Here is a 15,794-nt window from a genome sequence, read left to right as displayed (position 1 = left end):
TTCAGGCTTGAGGCAGGGGACATGATCTCCCGTAAAGAGCGAGGACTCTTCCTCAAACGCCTGCAACCCACGGCAGAAAAACACACAGCAAGAGTCAGCTCAGCACACCACCGCAAACCATCACTTCCTTCTGGCCAAACTTTAATGTGGTTCTACCTGGCATTCCCCAAGCAAAGCCAGATGAAGGAGGTTCTCTCCTAGAGGATGACGCTGCAGCCGCTCGCTGCCTACGGCCACCTCGGTCCCTCTAGAGTAGCACAGGGAGCAACAGGGACCCCTGCTGCCTGTGGGAGGGGCCTCTGTCAGTGGGGCCGACACACCCAGGACAACAGGAACACTGGGAAGCACTTCCACTCAGTGCCAGAAAGACCAGACAGGTTGTAGGCTGGAAAGGGACCCGAGGTCACGGAGCAAGGGCAGCTGCAGCCTGCCCAGAAGAGAAGGCAGGTTAGACAGAGCTGCAGGAGAACGCACGTCTGCCTCCGTCTCTGGAATCTACCCACAGCTCCCCTTCCCTGAGCTGCCCATAAAGGGGGGTGAAGAAGTAGTACAAGCTGGCTAACGCCAAGTGCTCAGGCTGCCTGGAGCGCTCCACTTGCCCTGACGCACTCGATCCTCAGGCGCGGCCTGTATGTTTACCCTGGAGGACAGGGCTGAGGGTCGGGTATGAAGCCTCCAGCCGTGCCTCTCACTGAACCTCCTGTGCAGGTGGGGCCCAGAGGCTGGGGCCACAGAACCCAGGAGTGCTGGGCAGCCATCCACCAGGACAAAGCAGATCCACTCTCCCTGGCGGGAACCACGTCCACTTGCCCGGGTGAGAAACCGCCACCAGGAGCGGAGCACCACGGCTGCAGGCGCAGGGTCTGGGTGCAGGGTGGGAGCAGCTTACGATCGCCCAGATAGCCTTCCAGGAGGACAGTCACCACAGGCTGACAGGACTTCAGGGGGGCACTTTCAGGTGGCAAGTTTACTTGAGTCTTAGAAATCTCTCAACTGTCTCATACTTTCAATATTTTGATGAATATATAGCTACACTACATGAATACAAAGATAAAACGACAAAACTGTTTTCATTCCGAGGAAAAACAAAAAGGAAAGAGAAAAGGGAAGGAAAATAGTACAGAGTGTATTGAAAAGCTGGGCTCTCTGCTTGCCCAGAGCTCGCTGAGGAAGGGCGGGTTTCCAAGAAGTCACCGCAACTAAGGAACCGAACAAACACTCGTGGGTCAGTCCCCTTTCCTGTTGTCACTCAACACCAGATGCCAGCTTGGGCACAAGATGCTGAAGGCCAAGCGGCAGCAGGACCACTGAAGAATGTGGCCAGCAGCCCAGTCTGGCAGGGGCATCAGGACCAGAGAGCAGGTGCTGGAGGTCCTCCAGGCAAGAAGAGCTAGAGCTTCCCCTAGGGTCCAGGTCCCAGGAAACGCCAGGGAGAGTGCAAGCGACACGGGTGCTCTGAGGACCCCTCAGGGTGGAGGCCCACGGTCCTCCCCACTGCTGCTCATTTACCAAGAGGACGGCACGGCTCCTATGCCAGGCCCCTTGGTGTTCCTTCCACAAAGGCTCCTACCCTTCCACCCGGGGTGCACAAACAGTCCGGGGCACTTGAAGCACAGCCCGGAGAACGGCTGTCCCTGGGCTCTGCTGTGGGCCAAAGTCATCATGGACTGCAGTGCAGACGCAACTCTCCACTGCTGATGATCCGCATGCCAAGCCTCGGGAGGTCTTTGGAGACCCAGACTACCCAAATCTTTCTTGGTTTTCAGTAAATTCATTTAAGGCTACAAATCTGCCTCTGACTGCCACTGAGCACGCACCACCTTAGATCTTAGATCCCCAAAGCTTCCACTATGTGGTATTTTCCTGTCCTTCATCCCAGTGTCCCGTTTCACTGGGACTCTCTGAAGTCCAGCAGTTATTCAGGAGCATCCTCTGGTTTCCAAACCCTGGGGGCTGGGGCGTCTCTCTCAGCCCTGGCAGGGGCCCGGTATGACGTGTGTTCTCTGAAACTGCCCTGCCTTCACAGTAACTGGCCCCTTTCAGTCAATTAGTCACTCCTGAAACACTCATCCACCGGCTCAGGGCAGGCATAGCGCCAGGCTGTTTCTTCCCCAAGGCAAGGCCCAGGGCCTCTCCAGGGCTTCCTGAGCGGTAGCCTGAGCAGCAGCTCTCACCGGGGCCCCAGCAGTGTGGACCCGAGCTGTCCCCCGGCCACTGGGGGTGCCCGTCCGGGGCCCAGGCCCACTGGCGGGGATGCTGCGTAGGCTCTAGCAGCTCCTTCCCGCTCGCTCCCCGGATCTGGCCAGTTGGAGCCTTGTCTGAGATGATCACCAGGAGCACTGGGTGCAGCCAGGGCCCCCACCTCCCTCTCCCCACTGACCCAGCGCCACGTGGCCCTCGAGCTTGGCTGGACTCACACCCAGTCATTTCACCACACACTGCCTCTGCCTGGACAACCTCTAGATCCAAGGGACCCACACTGGCTAGCTCCTTCGCATTCATACAGCAAAGCATCAACGGCAGGGGTGGGGAGGCAAAACAAAGGATGCCACAGCGTTTAGATCCCACAGCTCTGATGACCCTCACCCCGCGGCCCCTGCAGCTTGTCCAGACCTCTCCGCACTCCTCACCTTCCAGCCTGAGGCCCTGCACACCTGAACCCTGGCTATTGTGTCGACAACAGTTACAGTGGAAGGCCAGCCAGGCACCCCCATCACCACTACCCAAGTGTTTTGATGTTTTTCACTGGCTTCCAGCAAACACAACAGAATGTCACACCACATGCCCCACGCCAGAGATAAAAGCATGGCCATCAAACACACACACAGAGATCAAGGAGGCCTCTGGCGTGGGTGCTCGACTCTGACCCCTGTGTTCAGACAGAGGCACCGTAACCCAGCCCACCAGACTGTGTCTTCCACAAAACTCCGAAAGGGAGGCTCTACACTGGCTCACTCAACCTGCTGTGGCCTGGTGGATGTCCTTTTAGGGAGCCCCGTGGACAAGGAACACCCCCCTAGCTCCTAGGCTGCTCCTGACCTTAGCCAAGGACACCTGTTCCCAGCCCTTAACCTGGGCTGCCAGCAGGGAACAGAGGATCAGGCTGAGTTCCTGTTAACTTCCACTGGCGCTCATGAACTGTTCTCCTCCCTCTTATGTTCCCTCACCTCTTGCAGGAGGACCCCAGCCATCGAAGCCAGGGCTAAGCCTCTCAAGCAGCAAAGCAAATCCCCCAAATTAACCGACTACACAAGAGCTGCAGGGTGTAAAGAAACAAGGCAGGAGGGGCTTGTTCGGAGGACTTCCTCCCGCCTGGGGCAGCCAGGGCGGGCCCACATGCACAGGCACTCTGTACTGCTGCTGCGGCTCCTCCTGGGAGGTGAGCCCCACTTAATGCCACTCCCCCAGCTCCAGCCCAGGCCCCAGCAAGGCACAAGCCACCAGGAGCATCAGCTGACCCATTCTCAAAGCCTGTGATTTCTCAGCAACCGAGCTCAGCCCCTGGCACAGACAGACGCTGTCCCAGTTTGGGGTTCTGGGCCTCAGGTGATGGGTGCTCGCCCCACCGAGGGCCAGCTGTGGTGTGGGGAACCACGGGCCCGCTGGTCCCTGTGTGGTTCCATCACTCCACAGAGACACGAACTCCAACTGCACAGCCACAAGCACCAGATTTAACTCCCCACCCACGCCCCACCTACCATCCTCTCCCAAATAGCTCTGGGGACGAAAACCAAATGAGCATGGCTCGAGATTATGTTTCGGAAAATACAGAAAAATAAACCTGTATTTCTAGCACACTGTCCCCACGTGTGCCACACAGAACTCCGGGCGGGGGAGCGGGGGTGATGGCGAGGGGGAGGCCTTGCTCGGGGCAGTTGGTGGGAAAGCCCTCTCCACTGCGAAGTGAGGGGTACGGTGGGATGAGGAGGCTCCTGTGCAGTGACAACCCGAAGTCTGTACTGGCTCTGGCAAGAAGCAAGGACTCCCTTCCCTCCTACCTAAGTGTCCCAGTCTAGGCGGGTCTCCAAGGGCAAGACTTTCCAGAGCCTCAGAGAGGGCACTGTCTTCCGCAGACAGCCCGGTGCCATCAGATACCACGCTGTCCTCCAGGGGTCAGGCCCCGGAAGAGACCCGATTAAAGAAGGGCCATGCGAGCAGGCCTGGAGACCAAAACAGCAGTGGGACAAACTGCTCAGGACCCACTGGGGGATGGATTTTAGGAGCTGTGGACAAAAGTCAAGTCAGAGTGAGAGGATGATATGGAGCAGATGAGAACAACCCTAAGCAAAATAAGAAGCCAGACAAACCCTACAGAGATTCTGGGGGTGAATGGGAGGAGGGGAAATGGACACATCCCATCCCAGACGGGAAAGGGGTGACGGCCATCAGAGCCCCCTACCATGAACTCAGTTTCCTAACAAACACTGTCCACCCATGGTGCCAGGACCATGCCCAGAACAGAAACTGTAAACTGCCTGTTAAAGAGCTCTCACCTAGGGACTTCCCTGCTGGTCCAGTGGCTAAGACTTGAGCTCCCAATACAGGGGGCCTGGATTTGATTCCTGGTCAGCAAACTGCCACATGCCACAACCAAAGATCCCAAGTGTCACAACTAAGACCCAGCACAGGAAAATAGATAGATAAATATTTTAGAAAAAAGAGCTCTCACCTAGAACAGCACGGGGTCATTTTCCAAGAGCTGCACAGAAAAGGGACTGACCCCTGTGAGGACCTACTATGTCTGGTGCCGAGCAACACAGACATCCTCTCCCATTATGACAGGTACAGGTGTCATTCTTACAGAGGAGGAAAGGCTGGCAAAGGCAAGGTCTTGACCACTGTCAAAGGGTAAGAGATGGTGCCAGAATGGTTTGATCCCAACACCCAAGCCCTTTCCTCCCTTTTGTGGACCCCCAAAACTCATGCTTTTCTGGCTGAACAAGATGAGAGAGTGCCCAGCGTCTTTTCTAAACCAGAAAGAGGTGGGTATAAGCGGTTCAGTCCTGGAAATACTGGGGTGGTTCCTTAGAAAGCTCGGCATCAGACAAGGCTGTGAACTTTCCCCAATAAAATATATCAGACATTTGGCCTCAGTCAAAGCAGCTGGCAAAGGTGACCATGAGGGCTCCTTTCCACCAGATCACTGAGAGAGAAATCACCCCAGTGTCCCCAGGAGAGAAGGTGGAGGAAAGAGGGCAGTGCCCCATCCCCAGGTTGGCAGAGCCTCTCCACTCTGCCCACTCTCCACCTGAATGGCAGACTCACGTGGAGGCAGAGGGCTACCCCATCTCTCAGACCCAAAAGGCTCCTGGGCCCGTCCCACACCCTTGCCCTGGCAAAGGGCACTGTCTGTTCAGCTGGAGTCTGCAGACCTGCTGCCCTCAAGCAGCAATAGCAGCAGGGCTATTGAAAGGCCAGGGCCCACTTGGGCTGGAGCCAGCAATGGGCCTGCCCAGCTCTCTGGCCTGATGCCCAAATCACTTGTGGACACTCACCCCAAAGAAGTCTCTCAAGAGCCACGCGAGCCCCAGTAGCAGCCAAGGAGTTGTTTCAGGGGCACAGCATGTGTGATGCCAGCTCCCACGAGGCAGGAGCCTCGCTCAGTCACCAGTCGCACCCCCTGAATCGCCCTTTGTGGCTCAGAATCCCAAAGCTGGGACTGCAGGGAGAAAGCCCCAGAATCCTTTAGGCTCACAACAAACTAGTAACTCATGTCCGCCCCCAAACCCACAAGCCAGCCGGCCTCTCGGGCCAATGGAAGTGTGGCCAGTCACACACCAGAGAGCCACCGAACTGCCAGCAGGGCCAGACGCCTGGGGCACCAGCTGCCCTGGGTGCTGCACGCGGGCCCAGCCCAGGAGACCCAGGCCACCACAGGTGACCCCGGTCTTAGCTTTGCGCTTGGCATGTGGCCGTCCTGGTGCTCCTGTGCCTTCAGGAGATGGCAGACTTCTGGCCTCAACCCAAGGCAAGAGAGCTTCTGCCCAACAGCTCTGCCTCCTCGACCCTTCCTTCTCCACTCTGACCCTTTCACGCTCTTCCCCCATTAGAGGTGGTTTAGGCCGGCCCTCTCGCAAGACACAGAGACACTTCCTTGGCACACACAGAGCCCCCTCTCTTGGTCAGGGTCTGGTTCACCCCAGCACCAGCCCCCTGCAGCTGACTCCTCTCAGCTGGCCTCTGACCCCCAGCCTGCACTGTACCTTCTCACAGGTATGGAACTGGAGGCCCAAGGGGGTTGCTGCTCCATGGAGCAGAATAACTCAACAGCCCTCCCTCTAAAGCTCCCTCAGGGCTCTGCCTGAGGGCGATCACAAGGAAGTCCTCAAGTCCAAACCAAAGCTTCAAGGGGATCCCTCTCCCACTGACCAGAATGCTGTCATCCAACAGTGAGGCTGGAACACAAGAAGCCATGAGGCCTGCTGGTTTCCTACACAGACCAGTGATCTATTACTAAGAACAAGAGTGAGATTACAACTCAGCTTCTAACAGTCATACATATGGGGTCAGCGGGTGTGCTGGAAACTGTAGATATGGTTAACTGACCCCGTTCAACAACCGTAAGCTGCCTACCCCATTCTCTGGGCCTCGGTTCCCCCACCAGGACTCAAAGGTGCTTTCAAATCTGCCAACTACTCTGTGGGACAGAATCCCTGGGCATCCGGGGCCACTAGGGAGCCACGGGGCTGCTCAGCCACAGGCTTTAGGAAGTGGCCAGTGACAGCTGTGCTGGGTGAGGCCCTCAGTCACCTCCCAGAACAGAATGTGGAAGCTCAAGTCGCCAAGGAGCTCAGCTGCACGTCTTACTGGAAGGACAGGGCCGGGGGCACTTCATGAGGGGGGAGCCTAAGACCAGACGCTGCACAGAGCACGCGGGCAGAGCTGCACTCCTCAGCCATGGTACAGGCCCTCTCCCTGGGGCTTGGTCAGGGCAATACATTCTCCAACAGGGCAACACAGGTGTCCAAGAACTGTTCCAGGGTGGAACCACTCTGGCCTGATAGCACGCACAGACCCTCACAGGTCAGGGACGTTTACGGAGCACACTGGCTCCCAGTGACAGCACAGGTCAAACCTCCACAGGTCTGTCCCCTCAGGGAGAGAAAAGGCACTCTTGCTCCCAGCCCAGACATCCACCTGCTCTAGGTATTCAGGTTGGCTGGTGGGCTGTTTTTAATAACTGCCCCAATCAAGGCTGCTCAACCGCACTATCCTTTCTAAGGAAGGCACACTTAGCTGACTGTGAATCACCCCAAACCCAGGCCCCTAAAGCCCACAGCACACCAGTGCTAAGTGTCTGTATTTGGTGGGAATTTTCAAGGGTCAGAACAGAAACAAATGTGAGCCTCTCACTCCAAGTCCCACTTTGATCTGAGCAGCACTCTGGGGAAGAAGCCCACGCTGCTTCACCTAACCCTCCAAGTACCACCCAAGACCCAACCTGCCTCTCGTTTCGTAACGCATCTCATGCCACCTCAGCTCTGCTGATGGCCCCAGGGAGTCCCCTGCTTGCCAGGCATGAGCCCCAGGGGGTGGGGCCACTGCATCCATTTCAAACCCATGACGCCCAGCCCAGCAAGCTGGGGAGCGGATGACATAATGGACAGGCAGACAGCAAGATGAATAGGGGTGAGCTTGCTTCTCTTTCTTCCCCCTTCCTCTGGGCACTGCAAGCTTGGTGATTCCTGGAGCCATTTCCCATTCTCCACACCCCAAAACTACCAGTTGTCCTCAGCCTAGCTCCCACATTCCAGGTTCAACAGCAGACAGGCAACCACGTGATTTATCGTGGCCCCGTCTTGCTTCTCTGGGAAAACAACATCCACAGGCTTCCATGCTCTGACGCTGGGCCTGAGCTCAGGAATGCCCCTGTAGATGCTGCATTCGAGGCTTCTCAGGCTCAGAGCTGAGTCAGCGGTCTGAAGAGTGCTCACAAGAAAAAGGAAAGAATGGGGTGGTCACCTGGTGTGCACCTGTCTGCACAGTATTTCCGTGCATGGCTTCTCCTTTATCATCGGAACACAAGAGGCAGCAGCCTTCACGTGGTTTCCAAATGCCCTCCTGGTTATAAAACTCCAGCCAAAACTGGTTACGCATGAATCTAAGTAATCAAATCGCCAAAGGGATAACCAAAGTGATTCCCCCACAGGCTGACAAGAGCAGCAGTCACCTCAGCCCAGTGGCCGCACATGACGCCCAGATGTGTCAACATCAGAGGAACAGGTCAGAGCTCCTGCACACCAGGCATGTCTCTGACAGACAAGGGATCACCACAGCTGATAGCAAGTGGCCTCCACGTCCCAAGAAAGCAAAAGAAAAGGCCTTGCCCCCACAAGACCCAGCCAAGGCCCTATACACAACTCAGGTGGCAGTGGGATCCAGAGGGCCCTGGGGTAGGCACCTCAACACAGCTGCTGGCCCAAGAGGCACGAGCACCCCAGAGCCTCCCTCAGCCCTCGAGAGTGCCCCCACTCTCCATCCTACCTGCGCCTGCTCACAAATAGAGAAGTGGACAGATGGAAATGCTCTGGTCTCTGCCCCGACAGAAAACACTCTGCTGACCACTCTGCTCAGCAGGAGACACTCAGCCACACCCAGCCCGCATCCCACAGCCCACCCGCTGAGGCCGGTGCCCAGTCACTGCCCCACAGGGAGCCGAGGCATGGGTGCGTTGCTAAAAGGGGCTCGGAGAGAAAGCCCCTCTCCTCGAGTCAGCTCCGGGAACTCCTCAGCAAACATGTGGGGAGACTTCCCTCCTTCATGCCCACCTCCACGAGGCACCTGCTGTTTCTGCCTCCACAGGGCTCCAGGAGGCTTCATGGCTGTTCACGGAATGGGTCCCAGGGCTCTCCTCAACCGTACCACCAAGGGAGGCTGGAGGTCACTTGGGACAGACTCCATTCAGCCTAGAGAAACCCTGCCAGCCACGTCCAGACGCCTCCCTCCCCACCCCCATCTGACTGAAGCCCTGTGCTCCCTCCTCAGCTGCTGCCCCAGGCCCAGCGCTTCTGCAGAGGTCACAGCTCTCATGGGTAGGACACCTGTTTCTGCACCTCACCCCACTGCCCAGGCTGTGGGGGGATGCAAAACGCTCCAACGGCCCATCAGGCGCCAAGGGAAGGGCCACCTTGAGGCGGCCCCTTCAGCCCACGCCACGCCACCCCGCCCAGGCTGATGCCCTCACCTGATGGCCGTGGAGTGTGTAGAGCAGCCGGCCCTCCATGAGGTCCAGGATCTTCAGGGTTGAGTCACTGGAGGCCGTGACCAGGTAGTTCCCCGACGGGTGGAAGGAGAGGGCATTCACCGCCGCACTGTGCACTGGGGGAAGGACGGCAGTCAGGCGCAGGCTGGGAGGCCCGTGAAGCCAGAAGACAGCACGCGGGGCCAGCCAGGGCAGCCAGCATCCCGAGCTGCCGTGAGGAGTCTCCCAAGGACTTTCCAGGAGGGCAGCACAAGCAAAGGACAGGAGGCGGCCCACCCAGAGCCGAGGGCAGGCCACGGCAGACGCAGGGCAGATGGGAGCCCAGGGGAAAGGCCAGGGGATCAAGCCATCCCTCTGCCTCTCCCTCCTCACCAAGCCATCAAGCTGGAGACGGACAGAATGCTTGAACATGACCCTCACTAGGCCTCACATGCTGCCACTTCAGGGAAACCAAATGGAAAAGAGAACCTCTGACATGCCAATACGATGCCCCTCATTTCAGTTCAGTTCAGTCGCTCAGTCGTGTCTGACTCTTTGCGACCCCATGAATCACAGCTCGCCAGGCCTCCCTGTCCATCACCAACTCCCGGAGTTCACTCAGACTCGCGTCCATCGAGTCCGTGATGCCATCCAGCCATCTCATCCTCGGTCGTCCCCTTCTCTCCTGCCCCCAATCCCTCCCAGCATCAGAGTTTTTTCCAATGAGTCAACTCTTCTCATGAGGTGGCCAAAGTACTGGAGTTTCAGCTTTAGCATCATTCCTTCCAAAGAAATCCCAGGGTTGATCTCCTTCAGAATGGACTGGTTGGATCTCCTTGCAGTCCAAGGGACTCTCAAGTCTTCTCCAGCACCACAGTTCAAAAGCATCAATTCTTCAGCGCTCAGCCTCCTTCACAGTCCAACTCTCACATACATACATGACCACAGGAAAAACCATAGCCTTGACTAGATGGACCTTAGTCAGCAAAGTAACGTCTCTGCTTTTGAATATGCTATCGTTGGTCATAACTTTCCTTCCAAGGAGTAAGCGTCTTTTAATTTCATGGCTGCAGTCACCATCTGCAGTGATTCTGGAGCCCAAAAAAATAAAGTCTGATACCGTTTCCAGTTTCCCCATCTATTTCCCATGAAGTGATAGGACCGGATGCCATGATCTTCGTTTTCTGAATGTTGAGCTTTAGGCCAACTTTTTCGCTCTCCTCTTTCACTTTCATCAAGAGGCTTTTTAGCTCCTCTTCACTTTCTGCCATAAGGGTGGTGTTATCTGCATATCTGAGGTTATTGATATTTCTCCCAGCAATCTTGATTCCAGGTTGTGTTTCTTCCAGTCCAGCGTTTCTCATGATGTACTCTGCATAGAAGTTAAATAAGCAGGGTGACAATACACAGCCTTGACGTACTCCTTTTCCTATTTGGAACCAGTCTGTTGTTCCATGCCCAGTTCTAACTGTTGCTTCCTGACCTGCATATAGATTTCTCAAGAGCAAGTCAGGTGGTCTGGTATTCCCATCTCTCTCAGAATTTTCCACAGTTTATTGTGATCCACACAGTCAAAGGCTTTGGCATAGTCAATAAAGCAGAAACAGATGTTTTTCTGGAACTCTCTTGCTTTTTCCATGATCCAGCAGATTTTGGCAATTTGATCTCTGGTTCCTCTGCCTTTTCTAAAACCAGCTTGAACGTCAGGGAGTTCACGGTTCACTTACTGCTGAAGCCTGGCTTGGAGAATTTTGAGCATTACTTGACTAGCGTGTGAGATGAGTGCAATTGTGCGGTAGTTTGAGCATTCTTTGGCATTGCCTTTCTTTGGAACTGGAATGAAAACTGACCTTTTCCAGTCCTGTGGCCACTGCTGAGTTTTCCAAATTTGCTGGCATACTGAGTGCAGCACTTTCACAGCATCATCTTTCAGGATTTGAAACAGCTCAATTGGAATTCCATCACCTCCACTAGCTTTGTTCGTAGTGATGCTTTCTAAGGCCCACTTGACTTCACATTCCAAGATGTCTGGTTCTAGATTAGTGATCACATCATCATGACTATCTGGGTCATGAAGATCTTTTTTGTACAGTTCTTCCGTGTATTCTTCCCACCTCTTCTTAATATCTTCTGCCTTGGTTAGGTCCATACCATTTCTGTCCTTTATCAAGCCCATCTTTGCATGAAATGTTCCCTTGGTATCTCTAATTTTCTTGAAGAGATCTCTAGTCTTTCCCAATCTGTTGTTTTCCTCTATTTCTTTGCATTGATCGCTGAGGAAGGCTTTCTTATCTCTTCTTGCTATTTTTTGGAACTCTGCATTCAGATGCCTAGCTTTCCTTTTCTCCTTTGCTTTTTGCCTCTCTTCTCTTCACAGCTATTTGTAGGGCCTCCCCAGACACCCATTTTGCTTTTTTGCATTTCTTTTCCATGGGGATGGTCTTGATCCCTGTCTCCTGCACAAAGTCACGAACCTCCATCCATAGTTCATCAGGCACTCTATCTATCAGATCTAGGCCCTTAAATCTATTTCTCACTTCCACTGTATAATCACAAGGGATTTGATTTAGGTCATATCTGAATGGTCTAGCGGTTTTCCCTACTTTCTTCAATTTAAGTCTGAATTTGGTAATAAGGAGTTCATGATCTGAGCCACAGTCAGCTCCTGGTCTAGGGAAAGAACGTGAGTGGGGTGGGTGAGAAGCCAGTGAAGACAAGCTCTCGGGAGCCAGTTAGGCTGGGGTTCTGATCCCAGCCTCCCGACTGGCCCACCCTGGCACACTGAGCTTGTTCTCCTTCTGCAGCACAGCACCCCCCGTAGGGTGCTATGGGGATGCTACCAGCTGATGCCTGGGAGGCATCTGTGCAGAGCGAGCCCTGATGCCCCCGCCACCACCCCAGGCATCCGACGCTACTTAACCCCCTTAACAGCTCCAGCCCCTCCGTGCCTCTTCCCCACCGCTCTAGCCCAAGCCCCACCATCCACGCTGGTGTCCCTCTCTCCAAGATCTGACCCCCAGCCCTGTCGGCTCCCTAGCCGGAGGACCTTCCTACCCCTTGTTCCCCTTGGGCCGGGAAGACCCTGCAGCTCAATATTCAGTTACCACCCCAGGGAAGCCTCCCTTGACCTCGCCATCAGGGCCTTGTTTTAGCCTCCTGAAGCACCATGATCCTCTTCAAAGCAAGGGTTTTGCATTTATGTGCAGCTATTTCATTCCCCACTGGGTCCCCTAGAGACCATGTGCTTCACCAGGCAGGGGCTGCACTGGGTCCTTGGCTCCTCGCTCAAGGCCTGACACTGAACGGGTCTCAAAAAGCAGTTGGTGATTGGGACCCAGACAGGACACACGGGGATGGGCAGTGCAAGGACCAGCCAGTCACATCACAGCTTCTTAGAGCAACTGCTGAGATCTGGTGCCTTCATACCCACTACTACTGGCCTGGGGGCGGGTGGTGGGGTAGGGTGGCAATCAGTGGGACTACAGTAACCATGAACCCATCACGCCAGAACAGCCATAAACATAAAGGCAAATTCTAAAACCAACCCCTCATCCTGGCACATGAGCGTGCAGGAGCCACTGCTGGGCCCATAAACACCCCCACCATGAACTAGTCCCCACAGAGCCGACAGAGGTGCATGGAGCCCCTCAAACTCCAGGCTGGCCAGACGCCGGGGACTGTGGATTCACAGTCCTGAGCACACACTTAGGAGAGACAGCCAGGACCTTACGTAACACGATATTTAGGTCTGAACACTCTCAGCACCAGAAACTCCAAGAGACGGCCTGGAGCGGGGCTGCCAGGATCCCCAGAGTCAGTTCCTAGAGCCAGAGCCCAGAGTCCCCACAGCCCAACACACTGCTACAGCCAGGGCCAAGGGAAAGGGGGCAGCGCCCTCAGTGTTCACCAAAAACAGGGGCATGGAGAGCAGAGGAACAAAGTCACAGCAACCCCAGCAGAACTGAACAGGCACCAGCCACACACAGCGGCAGAAAGAACACGAATAGGGCAGAGTGTGACCAAGACTCCCACGTGTGGGGGGAGCACCCACATGGGCAGACCCGGAAGCAGCGTGGACTGAAGCTCCTGACACAGAGCAGGACTTCTGTCTGAGGAGGACAGGAACAGGGGCACCTCTAATTGTTCATCTACATACCTCCAGAATGTATCTTTTCAGCATTAGACTATAGTCATTATGATAACATGACTGAGCGAACGCTTAAGAAGTCAATCCTTCCTTCACCCTGAAAGAGTGTCAAGTCTGGGGGGCAGGAGACAGGGTCGTGCAGGCACTTAGGCAGTGCATCTCTAGGCTGCGAGCCTGCTCCTGAGGGGCGGGGCTCGCCAGAAGGCAGCTTCACACTCGCGGTGAAGTCGGGACTGGGGGTTGAGGGAGGCAAGCACAGCAAGATCCCCTGCACCCTCAGCGCCACAGCAGACAGCGTGGAGAGTCAGCTGCGCACCACGCCCCCCCACCTCACCACACCCCCATCTCCTCTTGGGCATCCTCAAAATGCTGCTCCTGGCACTTCTGCCTCCCTGAGCCTGTTGAAGGGCATGCTATTCTTGTTTCTGCAGCCCCTGGCAGCCTGCGCTGGCACGAGTGCCACCCCCGCCCCGACCTGAGACAAAGCTGGGAGAGGCAGCAGCAGCATCGGGCAGGGAGGCAAGCTCAGGGAGCACAGGGCTGTCCAGGACCGGCCAGGCGCAAGGGGCAGGGCGCGGCTGCCATGCCAGGGCCTCCCACCTGGTCAAGCCCACCCAAGGGAGGAAGGGTGCCTGAAGCCTAGCTCCACGATAAATGGCAGGAGTAGCAAAGGCCTCTTGGCTGGAGTAGAAATACCTGGAACCATTTACTCCAGAATAGGGCTCAGCCCAGCAAGCCAGGCTTTTGGAGATGTGCCAGACCCCACAACCAATCCCCTTTCCCCACTTGCTCAGCTCCTCATCCCCCAGCCCCGTCAGCCTGGGACAGCTTCTCCAGCTCTGCAGAGGGTGGGACTGTGCCAGGGAGGCCTCATAAGAATTAGCCCTGGATGACAGTCCCCCTGCACGATGGAGGCCCAACTGCCCCACGAGGGGGTGAGCCTCCTGTCACAAAACCCTGAGCAGTGATGGCCCACAAACAATCCACTTTTCACCAAGGCCAAAGCTGCAGGCCCTCTGCCTGGCTCCACGGCAGACATGAGTGACGGCTGATGGCAGGCTGCCCATCGGGCACAGCTGTGTGCTACACCCCACCCCCAGCACTACCCCAGAGAAGGGATGCCAACTCAAGGTCAGAGATGTACCAGCTCGAGGTCCTACAAGTCACCAGGGTGCCAAGGAGGGGGCCTGAGGTCACTGCAGACCCTGCCCCCAGTAGTGGAACAGGTCACAGCTGCGGCCTAAGGAGACACCTGGGCATTCCCAACCTGCCTGCACAGCTCTTCCTGCTGAATCCTCAGCAAACCTGCCCCCCTGTCCAATGGGCTCCAAACTGGCCAAGGGACCCCAGCAGGCCCCTTCCAGGGACAGGCCACCCCAGTGCCAAGCCACACCACATTCCCCACCCCACCACAAGGGGCTCGGCACCTACCACCCAGGGCGGCTCTCACAACACAACTGGCATCACAAGTGACACAGAGGCTGTGGGCTTACAAGAGCTATGCGTTCACACGATGAAGGTGCTCTGATAGCAGCAGCAAAGACGCTCCGAACACTGCTCTGCGGGAATGCTGTGTGAACGCTGGCTCAGGGAAGGCGGGGGAGAGGCAGTGTGCTGGCCAGATCAGGTGGGACAGTGCCTGGCCTCACGATCAACCCTCTCAGTCTCCAAAACCCAAAAAGGGTGCAGACCTGCCCTGTTGGCTACACAGCAGCTTTAAAACCTTCCATGACCATGTCTGGGGTAGGGTGGGGCATCCAGGGGGTTGCTAAGGACCAATGTACAGAGAAGCTGGGACTCTGAGCTCTAACTGGAGCTTCTGGAGAGAGCCAAGTCCTCTCAGAGGCCTTGGGCAAATAAATGACTGGAATCAACACAGTGTGAGGAACCCGGAGCTTCTTCACTGCATGACCCAGGCAAGCCTCAAACACCCCATCTGTGAAATGGGGAGCAGCCCTGCGCTGCTGACCACCCAGGCCTGTCCCTGGATATCGAACACACACGTGCCTGGAAAGCACAAGGCACATGAAGGGATCTGGGACAAGGCTGCTCAGATGTCTGAACAGTCTTAGTGTGGGCTCTGAGCATATGGCGCCTAAGCCACCTCCGTGGGGACTGGCACTCCCGGGGCTCCAGTGCCCCACCAACTCCTTGCTGAATTGGGAAATCAGAACTGCTCTCCGCAGTGACAGGCCAGAGCAAGACACCCCTCGCCTGAGACAAAGGGTGCCAGCCACCTGCTGTCGCCCAAAGTGATTCTAACACACCAACAGGGGACAGGAAGTACCCTCCACAGAGCAGGAGGCCTGGACTCGCTGGCCACACACTGCAGTATCACGAACCAATTTCTCAGAAAAGCACAACAGCCTTATGCACTCAAACCCCAATCAGGGGAGACACTGGACGCCACTGGCCTTAAAAGCTTTCCCCTGGGTGTCTTAAGGGGTCAGAAAACCTGCTGGGGTT

At 56.1% G+C, this 15,794-nt stretch overlaps 1 protein-coding gene across 8 annotated transcripts in view; it reads right to left on the bottom strand.

The window, feature by feature from the left end:
- Positions 1-15,794, bottom strand: part of POC1A (POC1 centriolar protein A) — a 120,149-nt gene that overhangs the window by 44,709 nt on the left and 59,646 nt on the right. For all 8 annotated transcript variants that reach the window (XM_069561444.1, XM_069561445.1, XM_069561449.1 and 5 more), the window contains one exon: positions 9,185-9,318. In XM_069561444.1, coding sequence (XP_069417545.1) covers positions 9,185-9,318 — 134 coding nt within the window. The remainder of the gene's footprint in view (positions 1-9,184; positions 9,319-15,794) is intronic.

Source organism: Ovis canadensis, chromosome 19, assembly GCF_042477335.2.
Source record: "Ovis canadensis isolate MfBH-ARS-UI-01 breed Bighorn chromosome 19, ARS-UI_OviCan_v2, whole genome shotgun sequence".
Classification (NCBI taxonomy): domain Eukaryota; kingdom Metazoa; phylum Chordata; class Mammalia; order Artiodactyla; family Bovidae; genus Ovis; species Ovis canadensis.
This window is presented reverse-complemented; position numbering and strand designations above follow the sequence as displayed.